The 17565-nt window shown below is 43.4% G+C and overlaps 1 protein-coding gene across 1 annotated transcript in view; it reads right to left on the bottom strand.

Moving 5' to 3' along the window:
• The window catches only part of ANKFN1 (ankyrin repeat and fibronectin type III domain containing 1), a 135658-nt gene extending 121665 nt beyond the window's left edge, over positions 1-13993 (bottom strand). The window contains exons 1-2 of the mRNA XM_075014759.1: positions 13799-13993; positions 1283-1493 (exon numbers count right to left, since the gene is read on the bottom strand). Coding sequence (XP_074870860.1) covers positions 1283-1493; positions 13799-13984 — 397 coding nt within the window. The 5' untranslated portion in view covers positions 13985-13993. The remainder of the gene's footprint in view (positions 1-1282; positions 1494-13798) is intronic.
• Between the last annotated feature and the right edge of the window lie 3572 nt (positions 13994-17565).

The following is a 17565-nucleotide window of genomic DNA, read 5'->3' as shown; positions in this document are numbered from 1 at the left end:
GGGGCTCCTTTTCGAAAGGACCCCGCCTACTTCGAAGTCCCCTTATTCCCATCTGCTCATAGGAATAAGGGAACTTCGAAGTAGGCGGGGTCCTTTCGAAAAGGATCCCTGTCTGGACGAGCCGCGTGGCAACGAGCCGCGTCAATTTTGAAGTGCCGTGGCTGCTCGCATGCTAATGAGGTACTGAATATGTATTTCAACGCTTCATTAGTAAACTTTGAAATGGCCATTTGCATGGCCATTTAGAAGTTTTTGGCTAGTGTAGACAGCCAAAAAACTTTAAAATGAAGGGTTAAACAAGCCTCCAAATATAGCACTAATGCTTAGAGTGGAGATTACTGCAACAACTATGGTAACTTCAGTTGTTATAATTGGTAATTATCATGTATTTAAATATACCTAACTCGAGAACCTCATGGAAACTACAGGTTGAACCTCTCTAGTCTGTCAATCTCTGGTAGCAACGTCCATAGTCCAGCATGACTTTAGTTAGCGGGATGTCCACTTATCATGGATGTGGCCAAGTTTCCTGTGGTCCCATAAAATTTGCTTATAGCCACCAGTCCTGGCTCTCATGTTTCGTACTTGTTATTAAGCTGTAATTTACCCCATATGTCTTCTAAAAGTTCAGTCAGCAGTGGAAGTGCTGGTAATGCTGCTAGACAATACTGACGTCTGATGGTTTAGCAAATTCTCTGGTTTGGCACCGGTCAGTTTCTGAGAGTGCTAGACTAGAGAGGTTCAACCTGTAACACTGTCTACACACTCTGCGCTTGAAGGGTGTAAGTGCTAGTGTGCACTGCAAAAGCCCACACTAACGACTGCCATAACCATAGCTCTGATAAATGTGTATCCTGTGCCTACATGGAATCCATATGTCTTCAGGAGCTTATCCAGAGCTACCTACATGCATGATGCACTGAACCTGTGCAAGCGAACAACTACGTCTGGAGGCCTTCCCCACGTGACTTTGGTGTGTTCCCTCTTTACGGCACACAGCAAACAGCTAACTTGATCCCCAGAGGCTGGAATTAGCTACACAGATTGTAGCCCCGTTGCTGACAGATGGGACAGGTTAGGCCGGCTGAGCTTGCACTCAGTAAGCAAATACCACTGCAAGTGTCTCCAGTGGTCATGGTGCCACTGCTACTTGTTTTCACCTTAAAAACAAAAGCAGGTGGACCCCTCTATATTACGTTATTTAATTAAACCTCCCAGAGCAAGATGAAGCCCTTAGTAGGGATTATTTAGAACAATGCAATTTTCATTCTGCTATACTTACAGTGTGGGCTTTCCTTTGCACCAGTCCTCAGAAGGATCCTAGCAATGGGCACATTGTTTGTCAGGATGGCAATGTCCAAGGGAGTCAATCCCTCACTGTTCGGTGTGTTTAGATCCAGTTCCTCTGGAGTACATTGACAGAGAAGAATCTGAACAGCATCCAAATCCTGCTGTTCCACCGCCTCAAATATAGCTTCGTTGCACTGGAAATTCTGCATAACAGCAACAGCAGAAATCAGTTACAATTCTTCCTAGGGCAACAAAAGTTTTACTTTGTACTCTGTGATCACTGGCCCAACCCTGCAGCCCAAGCTTACTACAGGAAAGGGCCTGACTAGTAATTTGCGCATCTCTGGTTGAGGCTAAATTGTTTTCAACAAGACACATCTCCCCTTGCTTCTGGTTTCATTATACCTTGAACTCAGTTCAGATTTGTTGGAAGATTCAATGAGGTTCACCAGCCTTCCAAAGCAAATCCCAGGTGATTTACAGGTTTGTCCTGAAACCAAGCCACAGAAGTGATCTTTTGTGGTTTAGATGTGAAACTGAATGAAAGTTCATGGTTTTGGCAGAGGGCTTGATTCTGAATTTGTTCAACTCTCAACTCAAAACTCAAACTCAAAGCAAAAATCAGGGGGGCTTAACCCAAAGTCAATGAAATCCAAATAAAATGAAGCAAAACTCATAAAGGGTTTCACAGTTTTATCATGAGATGGTACCAGGTACTTGTATCTTCTGAAATTGCTTATAGATTCTCAGTGTTTCAGTGCTTTTATTATTGTTTCATATACTATAGCTCCAAGAAGCCTCAGCCATGAAAAGGACTCCTCTGTGACAGGTGCTGTTCAAAAACAGAACAAAAAGATGGTTCCTTCTTCAAGGGGCTTCCAACTAATTATAAGAGAAGAGACAGCAGATGCATATAGACCCACAGAGGAATACCAATCAAAAAGAGATAATATTTGTCAGCATGATAGGCAGTGGTCTCTCTATGCTAGCAGCATATCCAGTTTGTCGTCACTGCTCAATGCGCTCAGAATGATAACTCAAGTTTAACTCAAAACCTGACTCCCATCCACACAAAAATTGTCTGGCTCAAGTTAAATGGTACTTCTACACGAATATTAGCCCATGTATGTACTGTTGCCTACATCCCTTTACCATCCACAAACAAATCCTCCATGCACTGGCTTATTTTTGCTTTCAACAGCTGGCGGGGGGGGTTGAATTAAAACCTGAGCTGTGCTTTAGTTCAGGTTGCAGTCCACACACTTTGCGAGCACAAACTCTCAAGTCCTGATGGTCCTCCAATGCCCTTCCCACAGTTCCCCTGAGGAACAGACAAGTCGTCCCACATTTGACAGCACTGACTGGGAAAGCACCCTAGTCTCACTCAGCACAAAGACCCATGGGTATTCCACCAGAGAAGAGGATAAAGAGGATACTAGAAACAGCAAGGATACAGTAACGCACAAAAGGCTTTGCTCTGTAAATGCTCTCAGAGGCCATGAATAAATTTGCAGTATAAACATACTCACCACTATCTGTTAATGCAGTCACTCTGTGCAACTCGTCTATTGCTTTGTAGTGTAGTCAGTCTCACTCAAGCCAGGGTACGTTAGCTCAAGTGCGGCAATGTGAGTGCTCCAATTTGAGATAACTCCTTCACTGAAGACAAGCCCCTAGGGCCATATTTAAATACCCTAATAATTTCCTATTCAGCTTCCAGAGAAATCTGAGACTGGGGCTTGAAACTCAGTACAGCTTGTAATCATTCGGTCAGAAAAAAGGTTGGAATTGAAGTAGATTAACTGTCTGGATACCTCCAAAATATTGGCAAGTATGTATGTGTATCTGTGCAGTACCCAGAAAAATGCAGCCTGAGTGGGCAAGCACCTAAAAATAAGACCCCAGAACGTACAATGTATTAGCATCTACTCTGCTATTCAAGTCTAGAAAAAAAAAACTTGACTGTCTTTTCTGTCAACAATACATACAAAAACCCAAAGCTATGGCTAGACCATTATTGCTATTTCGGGATACAAATGTATCCCAAAATAGCACCTTTGGAGCTAAATCCCCTGCTAGAAATAGCAGCGCTATTTAGAGTGCCGGATTCTTTTTCCACTATCCCTCGTCATGAGAGGGGTAGCAGAAACCTCAAAATAGCCGCATATTTCGAACTTTGGTGCTGTTTGGAAGGCGCCAACTTCGAAATAAGATAACTCGAAATACCTTACATAATTTGCATTGCACAAATTTCACAAGTTACTTCAAGTTATGGCTACAATGTAGCCATAGCCTAAGAGAAGAGATACAGAAAGAGTGGTAGGCAAGAAACCTATCACTCCTTAACTGAGCTGGGGAGAAGCAGGTGCAGGAAGCTAGCACGGCCTGCAGGGTTTTTGTTTATGAAAACATCCTTCTAGTGCTCAGCAGTGGTGACATGTTATTTGCCAAGTTACCTTAAATTCCCTTTCCATGTCCCTTTGTGATAATTACCTAACAGTTTTCTTCTTTTAAAAGTGAATTCTTAGATGCGACTGGCCAGCTGTGCAAAGAGAGCTCAGCATGTTGCCATGGAAGGGAGCTCCGGTTCAGGGGCACTTACTGTGCTGATGGGAGCGTTACAGAAATGCTTGAATGACAGAGAAAGAGCAAGAAAGAGAACAAAGAGTGTGCTCTATATTCCGGACTGCAGCCTGGCTCTCCCTCGCTGTCAGAAGCAGGAATGCTACAGAGGCCATCTGTTCTATGCTTCCCTGGCAATCCCATTTGGCCTACTGAAGGAGGAACATCTCTGAACTCTGCATTCAGGCTCTCACTACTACAGGAAGGAGTGTGGGAGTAGGTGAAAAGAGGATAAACAAAGGGATTATGGAGACTTCAAGGAGCTGTCTGTGGACCTCTGGAAGGAAATAATTCTTGCTTGTGAAAAGGAAGCGTTGATAGCATTGAATTCAGCTGCAGCTGTGAGTGAACTGCACACCTTAAAATCAGCCTGAGATATCTCGATTTAGGCACCCAAAATGAATGGATGCTGTGGTGGATATAGGCCTATACTAGCTTTGCAAAGTAGTTCTGCTAGAATATCTTTAACACCTGTCAAAGGTATTATTGTATTAATACTTTACTAGTTGTTCCACTAGGCATGGTAGATTCTGTGACGTGTGCTATTGTAGCTGCCCACAGGTGCATTAGAACTTGGAACCTCTGGAGTTTAGTGCATCTACAGTTTGACCTGAAAGCAGCCTCACTTAGGGTAAGTCTACACAGCAGCATTATTCCGAAATAAGCTGTTCTGGAAGGCTGTGTTTACACTTGCATTCCTCTACCGAAAGAGGCAGACAAATGAGGGAAATTGAAAATGCAAATGAGGTGAAGATTTACATATCTGGTGCTTTCTTTGCATATTCTTTTTTCAAAAAAAGAAAAATAGTGTCAATGGGGCTCTTTTGAAAGTAAACTCCATTTTCAAAAGAACCTTTCTTCGAAGATGGGGATCACTTTTGAAAGAGCCCTGGCTACATGGCTTTTTTCTTTCGAAAGACGCTCCTTTGAAAGTATATGCAAATGAGGTACCAGATATGTAAATCTGCACCTCACATGCATTTTCAATTTCCCTCATTTGCATGCCTCTTTCAAAAGAGGAGTGCAAGTGTAGACACAGCCAAAGAGTTATTCAGTTTATTTTGAAATAACACTGCTATACATAAAATGCATTTTGAAATAGCACTTAGCTTAGTGCCTGAACACAACAGAGAATATTTCAAAATGGAGCCATTGGGGCTATGTCTAGACTAGCTCTCCCTTTCGAAAGGGGGATGCTAATGAGACACGTCTGCATATGCTAATGAGGCACTGCAATGAATACACAGCGCCTCATTAGTATAATGGCATCCACAGCACTTTGAAAGTGCAGCTTTCGATTGAGCGCTGCTTGTCCACATGGGGTCCTTTTCAAAAGGACCTTGTGCATTTTGAAATCCCCTTATTCCTACTTAATTACAGGAATAAGGGGATTTTGAAGTGTGCAAGGTCCTTTGGAAAGGACCCTGTGTAGACAAGTCACGCCCAGTCGAAAGCAGACTTTCGAAGTGCCATGGCCACCTTTATGCTAATGAAGTGCTGCATATTCATTGCAGTGCCTCATTGGCATATTCCAAAGTGTCTCATTAGCATCCCCCTTTCGAAAGGGGGGGGCTAGTGTAGACATAGCCTGGATGTACTATGGCTTATTTCAAAATAGGCTCTATTCCCTGGGCTTATCTACACTAGCCCCCCTCTCCGAAGAGGGCATGTAAATGAGCCATATCAGTGAATAGCAATGAGGTGCTGCTCTGCATATAGGAGTAAGGGAGGAGGGAAATTTTTTTCTCTTACAATTTCCAAGCAACTCCATTTCCTAAATACTACTCAGGACAGACACTCAAGAGAGCTAATTAATTCTCTTTCTAGTTAATATCAGGAATTCAACTAACCAGATTTCATGTACCCATCCAGTTGTCTGATGCTGGTGGGATGGGTCCAAGAGAAAAGTCTTAAAATGACAGATGAATGAATGGTAGCTAGTTAGACAATTGGAGAGAGATTATCCTCTTGTTATATAAATCAGAACTGTAACAGTTTTAAAGGCAAACTGTCCCTGCTGAGGGCACATCTAAAATGCAAACAAAGATCCTGTTCCGTATTTCTCAGTCGTAAGGCAAACCAGAGAAAATTTTACTGCAATGCAGCAGTTACCTTGCAGTACACAGTAGCTCCACACATCTGCTCCCCTGCTTCTCTAAAGCTCGATTTGGAGAACTCTGAGGCTACAGTTACACTACAGTGCTCTGTTGACAGAAGTCCCTGTCAGAAGAGCGTTCCCAACAAAACTTCTGTAGACAGAGCGCAGCCACACACAAAAGCCAGTTGGAAGAGCGTTCCACTCTGTCGACAGAACAACCAGACTTCTGGATTATGTTTACACTTACAGAAAACTTCAAAATGGCCATGCTAATGGCTAAATCAAAGAATACTAATGAGCTGCTGAAATGAATATTCAGTGCCTCATTAGCATGCCTCTGGCTGCGACACCATTCCTATCAGCTGATAGGAAAAAGGAGATTTGGATGTTGGCAGGGTCCTTTTGAAAAGCACTTTGCGTGTAGACGAGCCACTTTCAAAGTGCAGCAGCCAGTGGCATGCTAAAGAGGCACTGAATATTCATTTCGGCACTTCATTAGTATTCTTCGATTTGGCGGTTAACACGGCCATTTTCAAGTTTTCTGTAAGTGTAGACGTGGCCCCTGGTTGCTCTCTCGACAAAACAGGCACCTGGAAGCATAGCAGACAGGGCTGCCCATTGTTGTGGATGCCTTGTCCCTTGAGACAAGGCCCCCCCCGAGAGTGTCCACACTGCTTTTTGATCAACAGACTCTATTGACATCAGCATTATGCCTCAAAGCTTGGAGGCAGAATGCTGCCAGAAAAAGTGCTGTGTTTTGTTGAGATTCTGTTGACAAATACCATTTTGTGTGTGCACGCTCCGTAAGTTTTGCTGGGTTTACTTGCTTTGCTGAATTGGGGCCTAAAGTAATTCAACCCAAAATGCAAAATGTGAAAGTTCAAAATTGCAGAGGAAACGTTAGCTAGACAGGGAGAAGAGCATGCAAGGTTGCCTACCATCTGCATCCAATCAAAACAGCAGAGGCCAAATTGCAAATATTTTGATGCACAATTGGGAAGCACCTAAAAGTATTTACATGAAATAATTGTCTTAATAGTTCAGAACATGGAGGAAAAAAAATGGAAATTGTGATCTATTCTGTCTACCTGGGCACTTATGTGTCCATCACTTTCATAGTATCTGAACATGTTGGAATACTGAAGGGGTTTAATCTTCATTATACCCTTGTGAGTGAATGGAAAGGGTAGATAAAGTAGCTTACCCCAGGACGTACTTAATGCCTGAAGCTGTACTAGTAATTCAGCCCAAACCCCAAAGAAGTCTTCTAGCCACTAGGCCAGGGATCAGCAACCTTTCTGAGGTGGAGCGATGCAATTTGACCTTTTGACCTCTACGTACAGTCCAAGTGCTGGTGATACGTTTTAAAGTCACTAATCATCCTACTTACAACAGCTTCATTAATAAATGAAGATGCAGAACTTTACCGTTCAGGTGGAGGTTGGTAGCATTAGCTGGTCTTTTGTTAAACCACAGGCAGCCTGGCTTGGAGCAAGCTCCTGGGGAGGAGGGGCAGGGCTAAGCTCCCACCTTGCATGCCAATGAAAATCAGTTCATGTGCTACTCTTGGCACGCGTGACGGGTTGCTTACCCCTGCACTAGATGATTCCTTTCCTGTTAGCATACAGCTTGCAAACAAGAAATATCTTCACCTGTTGCATCAGTTTATGTAAATACTTCACCAAATACTTATTGAAAACATTCCATAGTATTTGTTACATTATTCAGTCATGCGCCTGGGGATGCAAATCTCATGTGAGTAAAGGAGGATTGTGATCTGAGACCAGCACATTCAACTTCAGACCAGCTGGTATCATCAAAACGATTCAGAAGTGCCATTTGACTTCATTTGCACCCCTGAAAGTACGGTATAATTCTGCATTGTGAAAACACAACTGGGAGTGAACAGTATCAGAAGGCACCATGACAAGTGATCAGTTTAGGAGTATTTCCCAAGTTTCTCCTCCCTTAACAGTTGCACTACGTGATTGATTTATTTAGGTGCTGCACAGATGCAAAGATGCACACACTGAAAAAGACCATTGCACTGCTTTGCTCTCAGCAATAGGATGTTCCAATAAAGTGATTCAGTGAGAGTATTTAAAATGCAATCTTCTGCGGCTCACTTTTCAAAGCTATTTGCTCTGGGTTACCTAGAAAAATCCAGGTATGGTCCAGAAGCTGGAAACAAAAAGGTGAATCAGTTTCAGCAAAGAATTGCTTTGACAAACAGGAGTGCCAGAATAAAGCTGTTTTGGGAGGGAGCTATGCCTGTGGCAGGACAGCAGAGTTTTTTGAATGGAAAGTGTTGTACAGAAAGAATGAAGAGAAAACTGTTCACAAGCAGAGAGTGAGTGAAGGGTCTAAAATCCTGTTCTCTTATCTAGTAATTTGATTTTAATCAGTGTGTGGACCCTGTCTCACAGATGTCCTTACATTGAGGTTTAGGGTTAAAAAACCTATCAGCTATCCCCTTGATGTGCTAGTTTCCTAATTCTTTTCAACAGCAAACACTGAAAATAATAGATAGCTGACAGGCTTGTTCAGTGCAGACCTGGTCCATTGACTTCTATGGGCACTTCTATGGGTTACTGATGGGATGTAGAAACTTTCACCTCTAGTGTTCAGCCTACAGCAAGCCACTGGTGACAAAAAGCCATTATATGTTCATGGCTGTGTAATCGGTTGGACAGTATAAAAGTAGTGAGACTCTATTTCCCATTATACAACTGTCTGCATCATACCTGGCAATAGAGTTTTGTCAGTAACATCAGGGCTGACAGTGACCAGGGCCCAGGGGCAAGTTGGTGGTAGGGGCTGGCTCCATGGCCCAGAAGGGGCAGGGCCAAGGGCTGTCAGCCTTTACAGCCACCCAGAGCACTGGGTCCCCATCCCTCAGAAGCCGTGCAGAGCAGTGGAGTGACACTCTCTTTGTATTTCAGTGGGGCCTTGTGTGTTTCCCCTCTTGCACCCCTCTGTCAGTGGGCCTGGCCAGTAAGACCAATGGATTGAATACATTGCAAACACTCCCACGTCCAAAGGGGGCTCTGACATATCGGAGCTGATAAGGATAGTGGGGAGCAATAGTTCAAGTCAGCAGCATTCTGGATGAAAGAGGACTTCACTCTCAACCGCTGTTGTTTGCTCCTCGGCCTTTGGGCTCAGAGCAGCCTGATGTGATCTTAGCACTATAAGAGCTGATGCTTCCCCTGTCTGGGGCTGCAAAATAAATAGAATCTTGGAACAGGAACTGGGCTCAGAACTTGTTCCATCCATCCCAAGCATCGCTCTGGTATGGCAGTGTCTCTGTCCCTGTTGACAGTATGATAATCACACAAAAGATATGATATGATTTCAAAAAAAACACCTAATAAGAAAAAAAAGGCAGGGGTGGAGTGGAAATCGTGACCCAATCCAGCTTTTCCAGATCCCCAAATTCCAAATGATCCCCAACCCCACGTTACTTTACAAACTCCTCCTCAGGGGCGAGAGAGTGCCATTTCCATGCAGCTCCTATTAAGGGGAGAGGTATATCTGTAATGACCCAGTGGAAACACCAGGAGATGCTGTGCTTCAAGGAAGAAATTACTGGGGCACACAGGCTGTGACAGTGAAACAACTAAAGAACAAGAAATGATAAGATCATGGGAGAGATGATCAAATATGGCAGAGAAGCATGACTCAGGAAATACACCGACAATGTAATATAGCATGGAAAGAAGGGAAGGCAACTAAGGAACGGACAAGATCTGTGCTAGAGACAATACCCAAGAAAGGAAGTACATCGGAGTGCAAGAACTACAGAATGATTGCCCTAACGAGTCATCTAGGTAAGGTGCTGATGATGAAACTGACTGAGAGATTAAGATCACAGATAGAAGAACATATAGCAGATGAGCAAGCAGGATTCAGAAAAGATAGGAGTACCATACAGCAGATATTGGCACTAAGACTGATAGCAGAGCAAGCTCGACGAAAGAACAAAAACATATACACTTGCTTCGTCGATTTTCAAAAGGTATTTGACAGTATAGATCAGAAAGTGACTTGGATGGTGTTGGAGCCATACTGAGTGGAAAGCAGACTGATACGGTTGTTGAAAGATATCAACGATAATGCGGAGGCAGCGGTGAGAACATGCAGGGAGTTGTGAAATTGGTTTAAAATAAGCAGAGGTACGAGACAAGGAGATCGAATATCTCCAAGTATCTTCATCGCACATCTGGAGAGAGCGATGGACAAGATCAAGGAAGAGGTAGAAGGGATATCTGTGCACAGGAAAAGAATTAAAAACGTGAGGTTTGCGGATGATATAGTTATCATTGAGGAAGGTGAGGAGAAGCTAGCAAAAATGGTGCCGGTGTTAAATGAAGAAGGGAAGTGGTATGGACTGATTATGAACATCAATAAAACAAAGCCAATGGTATTTGGAGGTAAGGAAATAGGAAGGAAGGTCAGTGTGGATGGCATTGAACTAGAAAATGTAGAGAAGTTCACATATCTGGGGAGCAACATAACGTATGATCTACACTGTAAGAAGGAAATAGCGACTGGAATAGTGAAAGCAAGAGTGAGTTTGAAGACGATGGATAAGATCTGGAAGAGCAAAGTGATTAGCTTAAGAATGAAGCTGAGCGTCTTGAAAACGTGTGTATTCAGCAGTGTGTTCTACGGATGTGAGACATGGGTGATAACAAAAGATTCAAAAAGAAGCACATTGGCATTCGAAAGGAGTTGTTATGGAAAGATTCTGAGAATAGGATGGATGCAGACGGTCACCAATGAGGAATTATATAGGAAGATACAGCCGAAAGAGAACCTGCTGCAGAAGGTTATAGAACGGAAGCTACAACTATTTGGACATATTTGCAGAATGAACGATGAACGAAAAATCAAGACCCTGGTATCCGGCATAATGGGTGGTTCTAACAGGAGAGGCAGACCCCACAGAGGATGATGTAGTAGACTGGTGCAGAGCTAGTTACAGAAACTAAGCCACTCTGCACTGGAGAGAGAAAGATGGAAGGAAATAGTGAGTGAGGTGTCAGACACCAGCGGGCGCTGAGCCCATGGCTGTCGATATTGATGTTGATGTTGACATTGACAGGCTGTGATGCCATTACCAAGCTTATGCACTAGTCATGGCTGCTTCTCTCACCCACAGGCAGGCAGTTCCCCTGGTCACTGCATGGAAGACTGGACGGATTGTGGACACAGACAATGCCGTGTGCCCACCACAGGAACAGAGACAGAGCCACCCTATCTCCTCCAGTGCACAGAGGCTGCAGTTCTGCCTAGCTTTTCTGTGGACCTGGCAGGAGAAGACAAGGCTGCTTATACCCACTCTAATGCCAGGTCCCTCTAAGACAGCCAGGCTGAGTCTAGATCTGTAACTTCATGAAAGTTCACCTAGCTTGACCCACAGGATGTGGCTGTTCTGAACTAACTCTCTTAGGGCTTCAGCACTTGTACTGCTGCATGTAATTTTTCTTACCTATCAGGCAGATTTGCATGTGTTACGGAAATCTAAGTCATGCATCTTTCTCTAGCCAGTCATATGGTTCCCATTAGCAGCATGGACCACAAGGAGTGCTGTCCTGCAAGGTGCTGAGCACTCTGGCCCTGATCCAGCACAGCACCTCACTTTAAGCCCATGCATTCTTACTGTGCTGGCTCTGGGAGTGGGTGTTTCTTGGCATATTCATAGGCAGTCCCTCAATGCTGCTGCTGCTGCTGCTGCTCCTCCTCTCCTCCCTCAGGAAGCAATTCTGAATAAAAATCCAAGGGCGTGTCCTTCCTGCCTCATGAGGTGAGGAAACCTGTTTCCTCTCAGCAACACCAGCAGTAGGAGGGCAGCTGTCTCAGAACCCTCCTCCAATAATAAATAGAGGCCGTTGTGCTGCTTATGGAACCCATGTCTGTGTCATTCCAGGGTGGACGTCGAGGTGTCTCTGACTGTTTGGTCCAGCCTGCCAAAACACCACACGAGGCTGTATCACAGTAGCTTCACTGAAGTCAAAGGGACTAGTCATGAGGTTGGTTTAGTGAGTGCCTATGTACTATGATCAGCAGCTTGTAAATTCAAGCTCTACAGATGGGCTCTGCAACCAGAAGCGAGTACCAAAAGCTCTGATCTGTGTGGCTCCTTGGCTCTCTGTGTAGTTTCTAATCTGATGCTCACCACACTAGTCTGGGATTCTTGCACTTAACTTTTACTTATTTGACCGTTACTTCCTCTGCTGTTTAGAGCTGTTCACACATTAAAAGATAGCAAGCAAAAGGTAGGAATCAATAGAGTGGGGTCCAAATTTGCAGATGACACAAAACAGCTCAAGACAGTTAAGTCAAAAGAAGACTGAAGATTTCAAAAGGAGCTCATAAAACTGGGCAAGAAAATGGCAGACGAAAGCGAAAGGTGATAAATACAATTCATGCCTATTGGGGAAAACATAATTGCAACTATAAATACAAAAAGATGGGGACTAAATTGGCTGTTACCACTCAAGAGAGAGATCTGGGAGTTATTGTGGACAGTCCTCTGGAAACATCTACTTTATGTGCAGTGGCAGTCAAAAAAGCAAACAGAATGTTGGGAACCATTAAGAATGGGATCAAGAATAAGACTGATAATATCTTCTTGCCTCTGCATAAATCCATGGCGTGCCCACATCTTGCGTATTGCACATAGATTTGATCACCGCATCTCAGAAAAGCTATCTTAGCATTCGAAAAGGTCAACAAAAATGATTAGTGGTCTGGAATGGATGCTACACGAGGAGAGATTAATGACTGGGACTTTTCATCTTGGAAAAGAGACAATTAAGAGGGATACGGTAGACTTCTACAAAATCATAACTGGTGCAGAGAAAGCAAATAAAGAAGTGTGATTTACTCCATCTCATTGCACAAGAACGAGGGGGTCACAGAATGAAATTAATAGGTAGCGAGTTTAAAAGAAAAGAAAACAAACAAACAAAAAAGGAAGTATTTCTGCGCACAATGCACAGTCAATTTGTGGAACTCCTTTCCAGAGAATGTTGTGAAGGCCAAGATTACAACAAGATTCAGAAAAAGAGCTACATAAACTCATGGAGGATAGGTCTCTCAATGGTTATGAATCAGGATGGGCAGGGACCGTGTTCCTAGTCTCTGTTTGACAGAAGCTAGGAATGAGCTATTTGATGATCACCTGTTCTCTTCATTGCCTTTGAGGCGCCTGGAACTGCCACTGTCAGAAGACAGAATACTGATCTAGATGTACTTTGAATCTGATCCAGTATGGCTGTTCTTAGTTTTTGTACATTTAACCACTATTTAATTTTCTCTAGAGAAAATAAGCAATCCTGTAGCACCTTAAAGACAAACAATTTTATTTATTAGGTAATTAACTTTATCTAATAATTTTTTTTTAGTCTTTAATGTGCTACAGGACTGTTCGTTTTTTGTGAGGCTACAGACTAACATGAATGTAGAGAAAATGTTCATTTCTTATATGTCCAAGGTGGGCTAGACATTTACTCATTCTGTGTAGTACAATACTCCTTAAAAGGGAACTCCTCAGGGAATAAAGTATTGATAGTGTAAGAAGTAGTCAGAAAAAACAAGGAAAAATTAATATCTAGCCTACAGAGCAAATGTTATCAAGTACAGTGCTTATTACCATGTGCTTCTCATCAATGGGATTTGTGTGTGTAGAGCTGGTCCATGAACAAACAGGAAGGGGTATAAAGAAGCAAGGTCAAGGGAAAATTAGCTGACATGACAGTTTATTAAAAATGAAGTAATTACCACAGAAGTTTTTCGGAGACTGAGTCGATCTGACCTGGCTCTGAAATACGCCTCATCAAAGGATGTGTGACTCCCCTTCAGCTTCTCAGAGAGATTGCGATACAGTCGTTTAGCAGCATTTGGAGAAGATGGCCCACTATTCTTTTTCATCTGTGAAAGGTTTAAGTTCTGCATTTGCTGAGTCATTTTCACTTGGCAGTTCCTAGAGAGAAGGCAACACAGCCATTGGACATGGGTTTGCTATAGTAACTTCATCCATAACTCACAGTAGGAACACACACAGCAAGACTTATGCAGCACCTTACTTTCATAAGGATAGGCCAACCCCACACCAAGGACATGAAGGGCCACATTTTAGATCCCGTACACTCATGAGTTGTGGTGTACCTAGATAGTCCCATTGATATCAATGGGGGTTGGGGGGGGTTATGATGTAGACACCAGAGGGATCACCTCTATGAGTGTTAGCCAATAGGAGGAATAAAGACTCCAAAAATATAGGTTTGATACCTGGGGAACTAAGTGAGTGGAAAAATCTGGTAAAATATGGCGGGAGGGGAGTGAAGTTTGGATTAATGAGAATTGGGAAAAGGGATTGTAGTCTCTGTACATATAGTGATGATGGTATTCAGCTAGCCAAAAGCTCACAAAGTAATAACAAAATGTTTTTTAAATACATTAGAAGCAGGAAGCCTGCTAAAACCCTAGAAGATATAAACACAAAAGGAGCAATCAAGGACAATAAAGCCATTGTGGAGAGACTAAATGATTTCTTTGCTTCAGTCTTCATGGCTGAGGATATTGGGGAGATTCCCAAACCTGCACCGTTTTTTGTGGGAAATGAAACTGTGGAACTGTCCCAGATTGAAGTGTTATTAGAGGAGGTTTTGGAACAAATAGATAAACTTAATGTTAACAAATCACCGGGATGGGATGACATTCATCCAATGATTCTGAAAGAACTCAAATGGGAAATTGCAGAACTATTAACACTAGTTTGTAATCTGTTCTTTAGATCAGCTTCCATACTTAATGACTGGAAGATAGCTAATGTGACACCAATATTTAAAAAGGGCTGTAGAGGTGATCCTGGCAATTACAGAAGGTAAGTTTAATGTCAGTTCTGGGCAAATTAGTTGAAACAATAGTAAAGAATAAAATTGTCAGGCACGTAGAAGAACATAATTTGATGGGCAAAAGTCAACATGGTTTCTGCAGTGGGAAATCACATCTTACTAATCTGTTATAGTTCTTTGAAGGGGTTAACAAACATGCAGACAAGGGAGATCCAGTGGATATAGTATACTTAGATTTCCAGAAAGCCTTTGACAAGGTACCTCATCAAAGGCTCTTATGTCAAGTAAGTTGTCAGCCGCGTCTACACGTGCACGCTACTTCGAAGTAGCGGCGCCAACTTTGATATAGCGCCCGTCACGGCTACACGTGTTGGGCGCTATTTCAAAGTTAACTTTGACGTTAGGCGGCGAGACGTTGAAGTCGCTAACCCCATGAGGGGATGGGAATAGCGCCCTACTTTGACGTTCAACGTCGAAGTAGGGAACGTGTAGACGATCTGCGTCCCGCAACATCGAAATAGTGGGGTCCTCCATGGTGGCCATCAGCTGAGGGGTTGAGAGACACTCTCTCTCCAGCCCCTGCAGGGCTCTATGGTCACCGTGTGCAGCGGCCCTTAGCCCAGGGCTTCTGGCTGCTGCTGCTGCTGCAGCTGGGGATCCATGCGGCATGCACAGGGTCTGCAACTAGTTGTCGGCTCTGTGTATCTTGTGCTGTTTAGTGCAAGTGTGTCTGGGAGGGGCCCTTTAATGGAGCGGCTTGCTGTTGAGTCCGCCTTGTGACCCTGTCTGCAGCTGTTCCTGGCACCCGTATTTCGAAGTGTGCTACTTTGGCATGTAGACATTCCCTCGCAGTGCCTATTTCGATGTGGTGCTGCCCAACGTCGACGTTGCCAGCCCTGGAGGACGTGTAGACGCTATTCATCGAAATAGCTTATTTCGATGTCGCTACATCGAAATAAGCTATTTCGATGTAGCGTGCACATGTAGACGTAGCCATCATAGGATAAGAGGGAAGGTCCTTTCATGGATTGAGAACTGGTTAAAAGACAGGAAACAAAGGGTAGGCATAAATGGTAAATTTTCTGAATGGAGAGGGGTAACTAGTGATGTCCCCCAAGGGTCAGTCCTAGGACCAATCCTGTTCAATTTATTCATAAATGATCTGGAGAAAGGGATGAGCAGTGAGGTGGCAAAGTTTGCAGATGACAGTAAACTGTTCAAGATAGTCAAGACAAAGGCAGACTGTGAAGAACTTCAAAAAGATCTCAAACTGAGTGATTGGGCAACAAAATGGCAAATGAAATTTAATGTGGATAAGTGTAAGGTAATGCACATTGGAAAAAATAACCCCAACTACACTTACAATATGATGGGGGCTAGTTTAACTATAACTAATCAGAAAAGAGATCTTGGAGTTATCATGGATAGTTCCTTGAAAACATCCACGCAGTGTGCAGAGGCAGTCAAAAAGGCAAATAGGATGCTAGGTGTTATTAAAAAGGGACAGAAAATAAGACAAGGATCATCTTACTGCCCCTATATAAATCTATGGTACGCCCACATCTTGAATACTGTGTACAGATGTGGTCTCCTCTCCTAAAAAAAAGATATCCTGGCACTGGAAAAGGTTCAGAAAAGGGCAACTAAAATGATTAGGGGCTTGGAACAGGTCCCATGTGAGGAGAGGCTAAAAAGATTGGGACTTTTCAGTTTAGAAAAGAGGAGGCTGAGAGGGGACACGATAGAGGTATATAAAATTATGACAGGTATGGAGAGGGTGAATAAGGAGAAGTTATTTACTTGTGCCCATAATACAAGAACTCGAGGACACCAGATGAAATTAATGGGTAGCAGGTTTAAAACTAATAAAAGAAAGTTCTTCTTCACTCAGCGCATAGTTAACCTGTGGAACTCCTTGCCAGAGGAGACTGTGAAGGCTAGGACTATAACAGAATTTAAGAAAGAGCTAGATAAATTCATGGAGGTTAGGGCCATAAAAGGCTATTAGCCAAGGGCAGGAATGGTGTCCATGGCCTCTGATTGTCAGAGGCTGGAGATGGATGGAAGGAGACAAATTGCTTGATCATTGTCTTCAGTTCCTGCACCCCCGGGGCACCTGGCACTGGACACTGTTGGCAGTCAGGCCACTGGGCTGGATGGACCTTTGGTCTGACCCAGTACAGCCATTCTTATGTTCTTATTCCCTAAACTCAACTGGAACAAGTAGGATTGCAGAATCATGATTTAACAGTTTTGCTCTTCCCTTTATTGTCTCAAAAGCTTCTCTACTTTACACTTTCTTGCCCTCTAATCGAGGCTGACCTCTGCCTTAAATTTGCTTCTAAGATTGAAAGCTCAACACCAACTCTCACAAGTCAGCTAATTTTTCCATTCCCACTGGTGAAAAGTGTTCGAGCGGGCCTTCTGAACACAAAAGCGCCCATCTATAAATAACCTCACATATCAACCAGGCTGCAAATAGATAAGATTGCTAAATGACGAGCATATGTCCAGAGATTTGAGAGAGCTGGGACATGTGACAAGGAGACTTCCTCATTAACTCAGCACACCCTTACGTACAAACAGAACAGAACTCTGTGTAAGGAGCTGCCCTGCAACTAATGAGCAAAAAATGGTTGCAAAGCAAAGCAGACCTTCTGAGGATTGGCTGTCATTGAGCACGATGGCTGC

The sequence above is a fragment of the Carettochelys insculpta genome, chromosome 20 (assembly GCF_033958435.1).
Source record: "Carettochelys insculpta isolate YL-2023 chromosome 20, ASM3395843v1, whole genome shotgun sequence".
Classification (NCBI taxonomy): domain Eukaryota; kingdom Metazoa; phylum Chordata; order Testudines; family Carettochelyidae; genus Carettochelys; species Carettochelys insculpta.
Note: the sequence above shows the minus strand (reverse complement) of the source record. Positions and strands in the feature narration are given on the sequence as shown.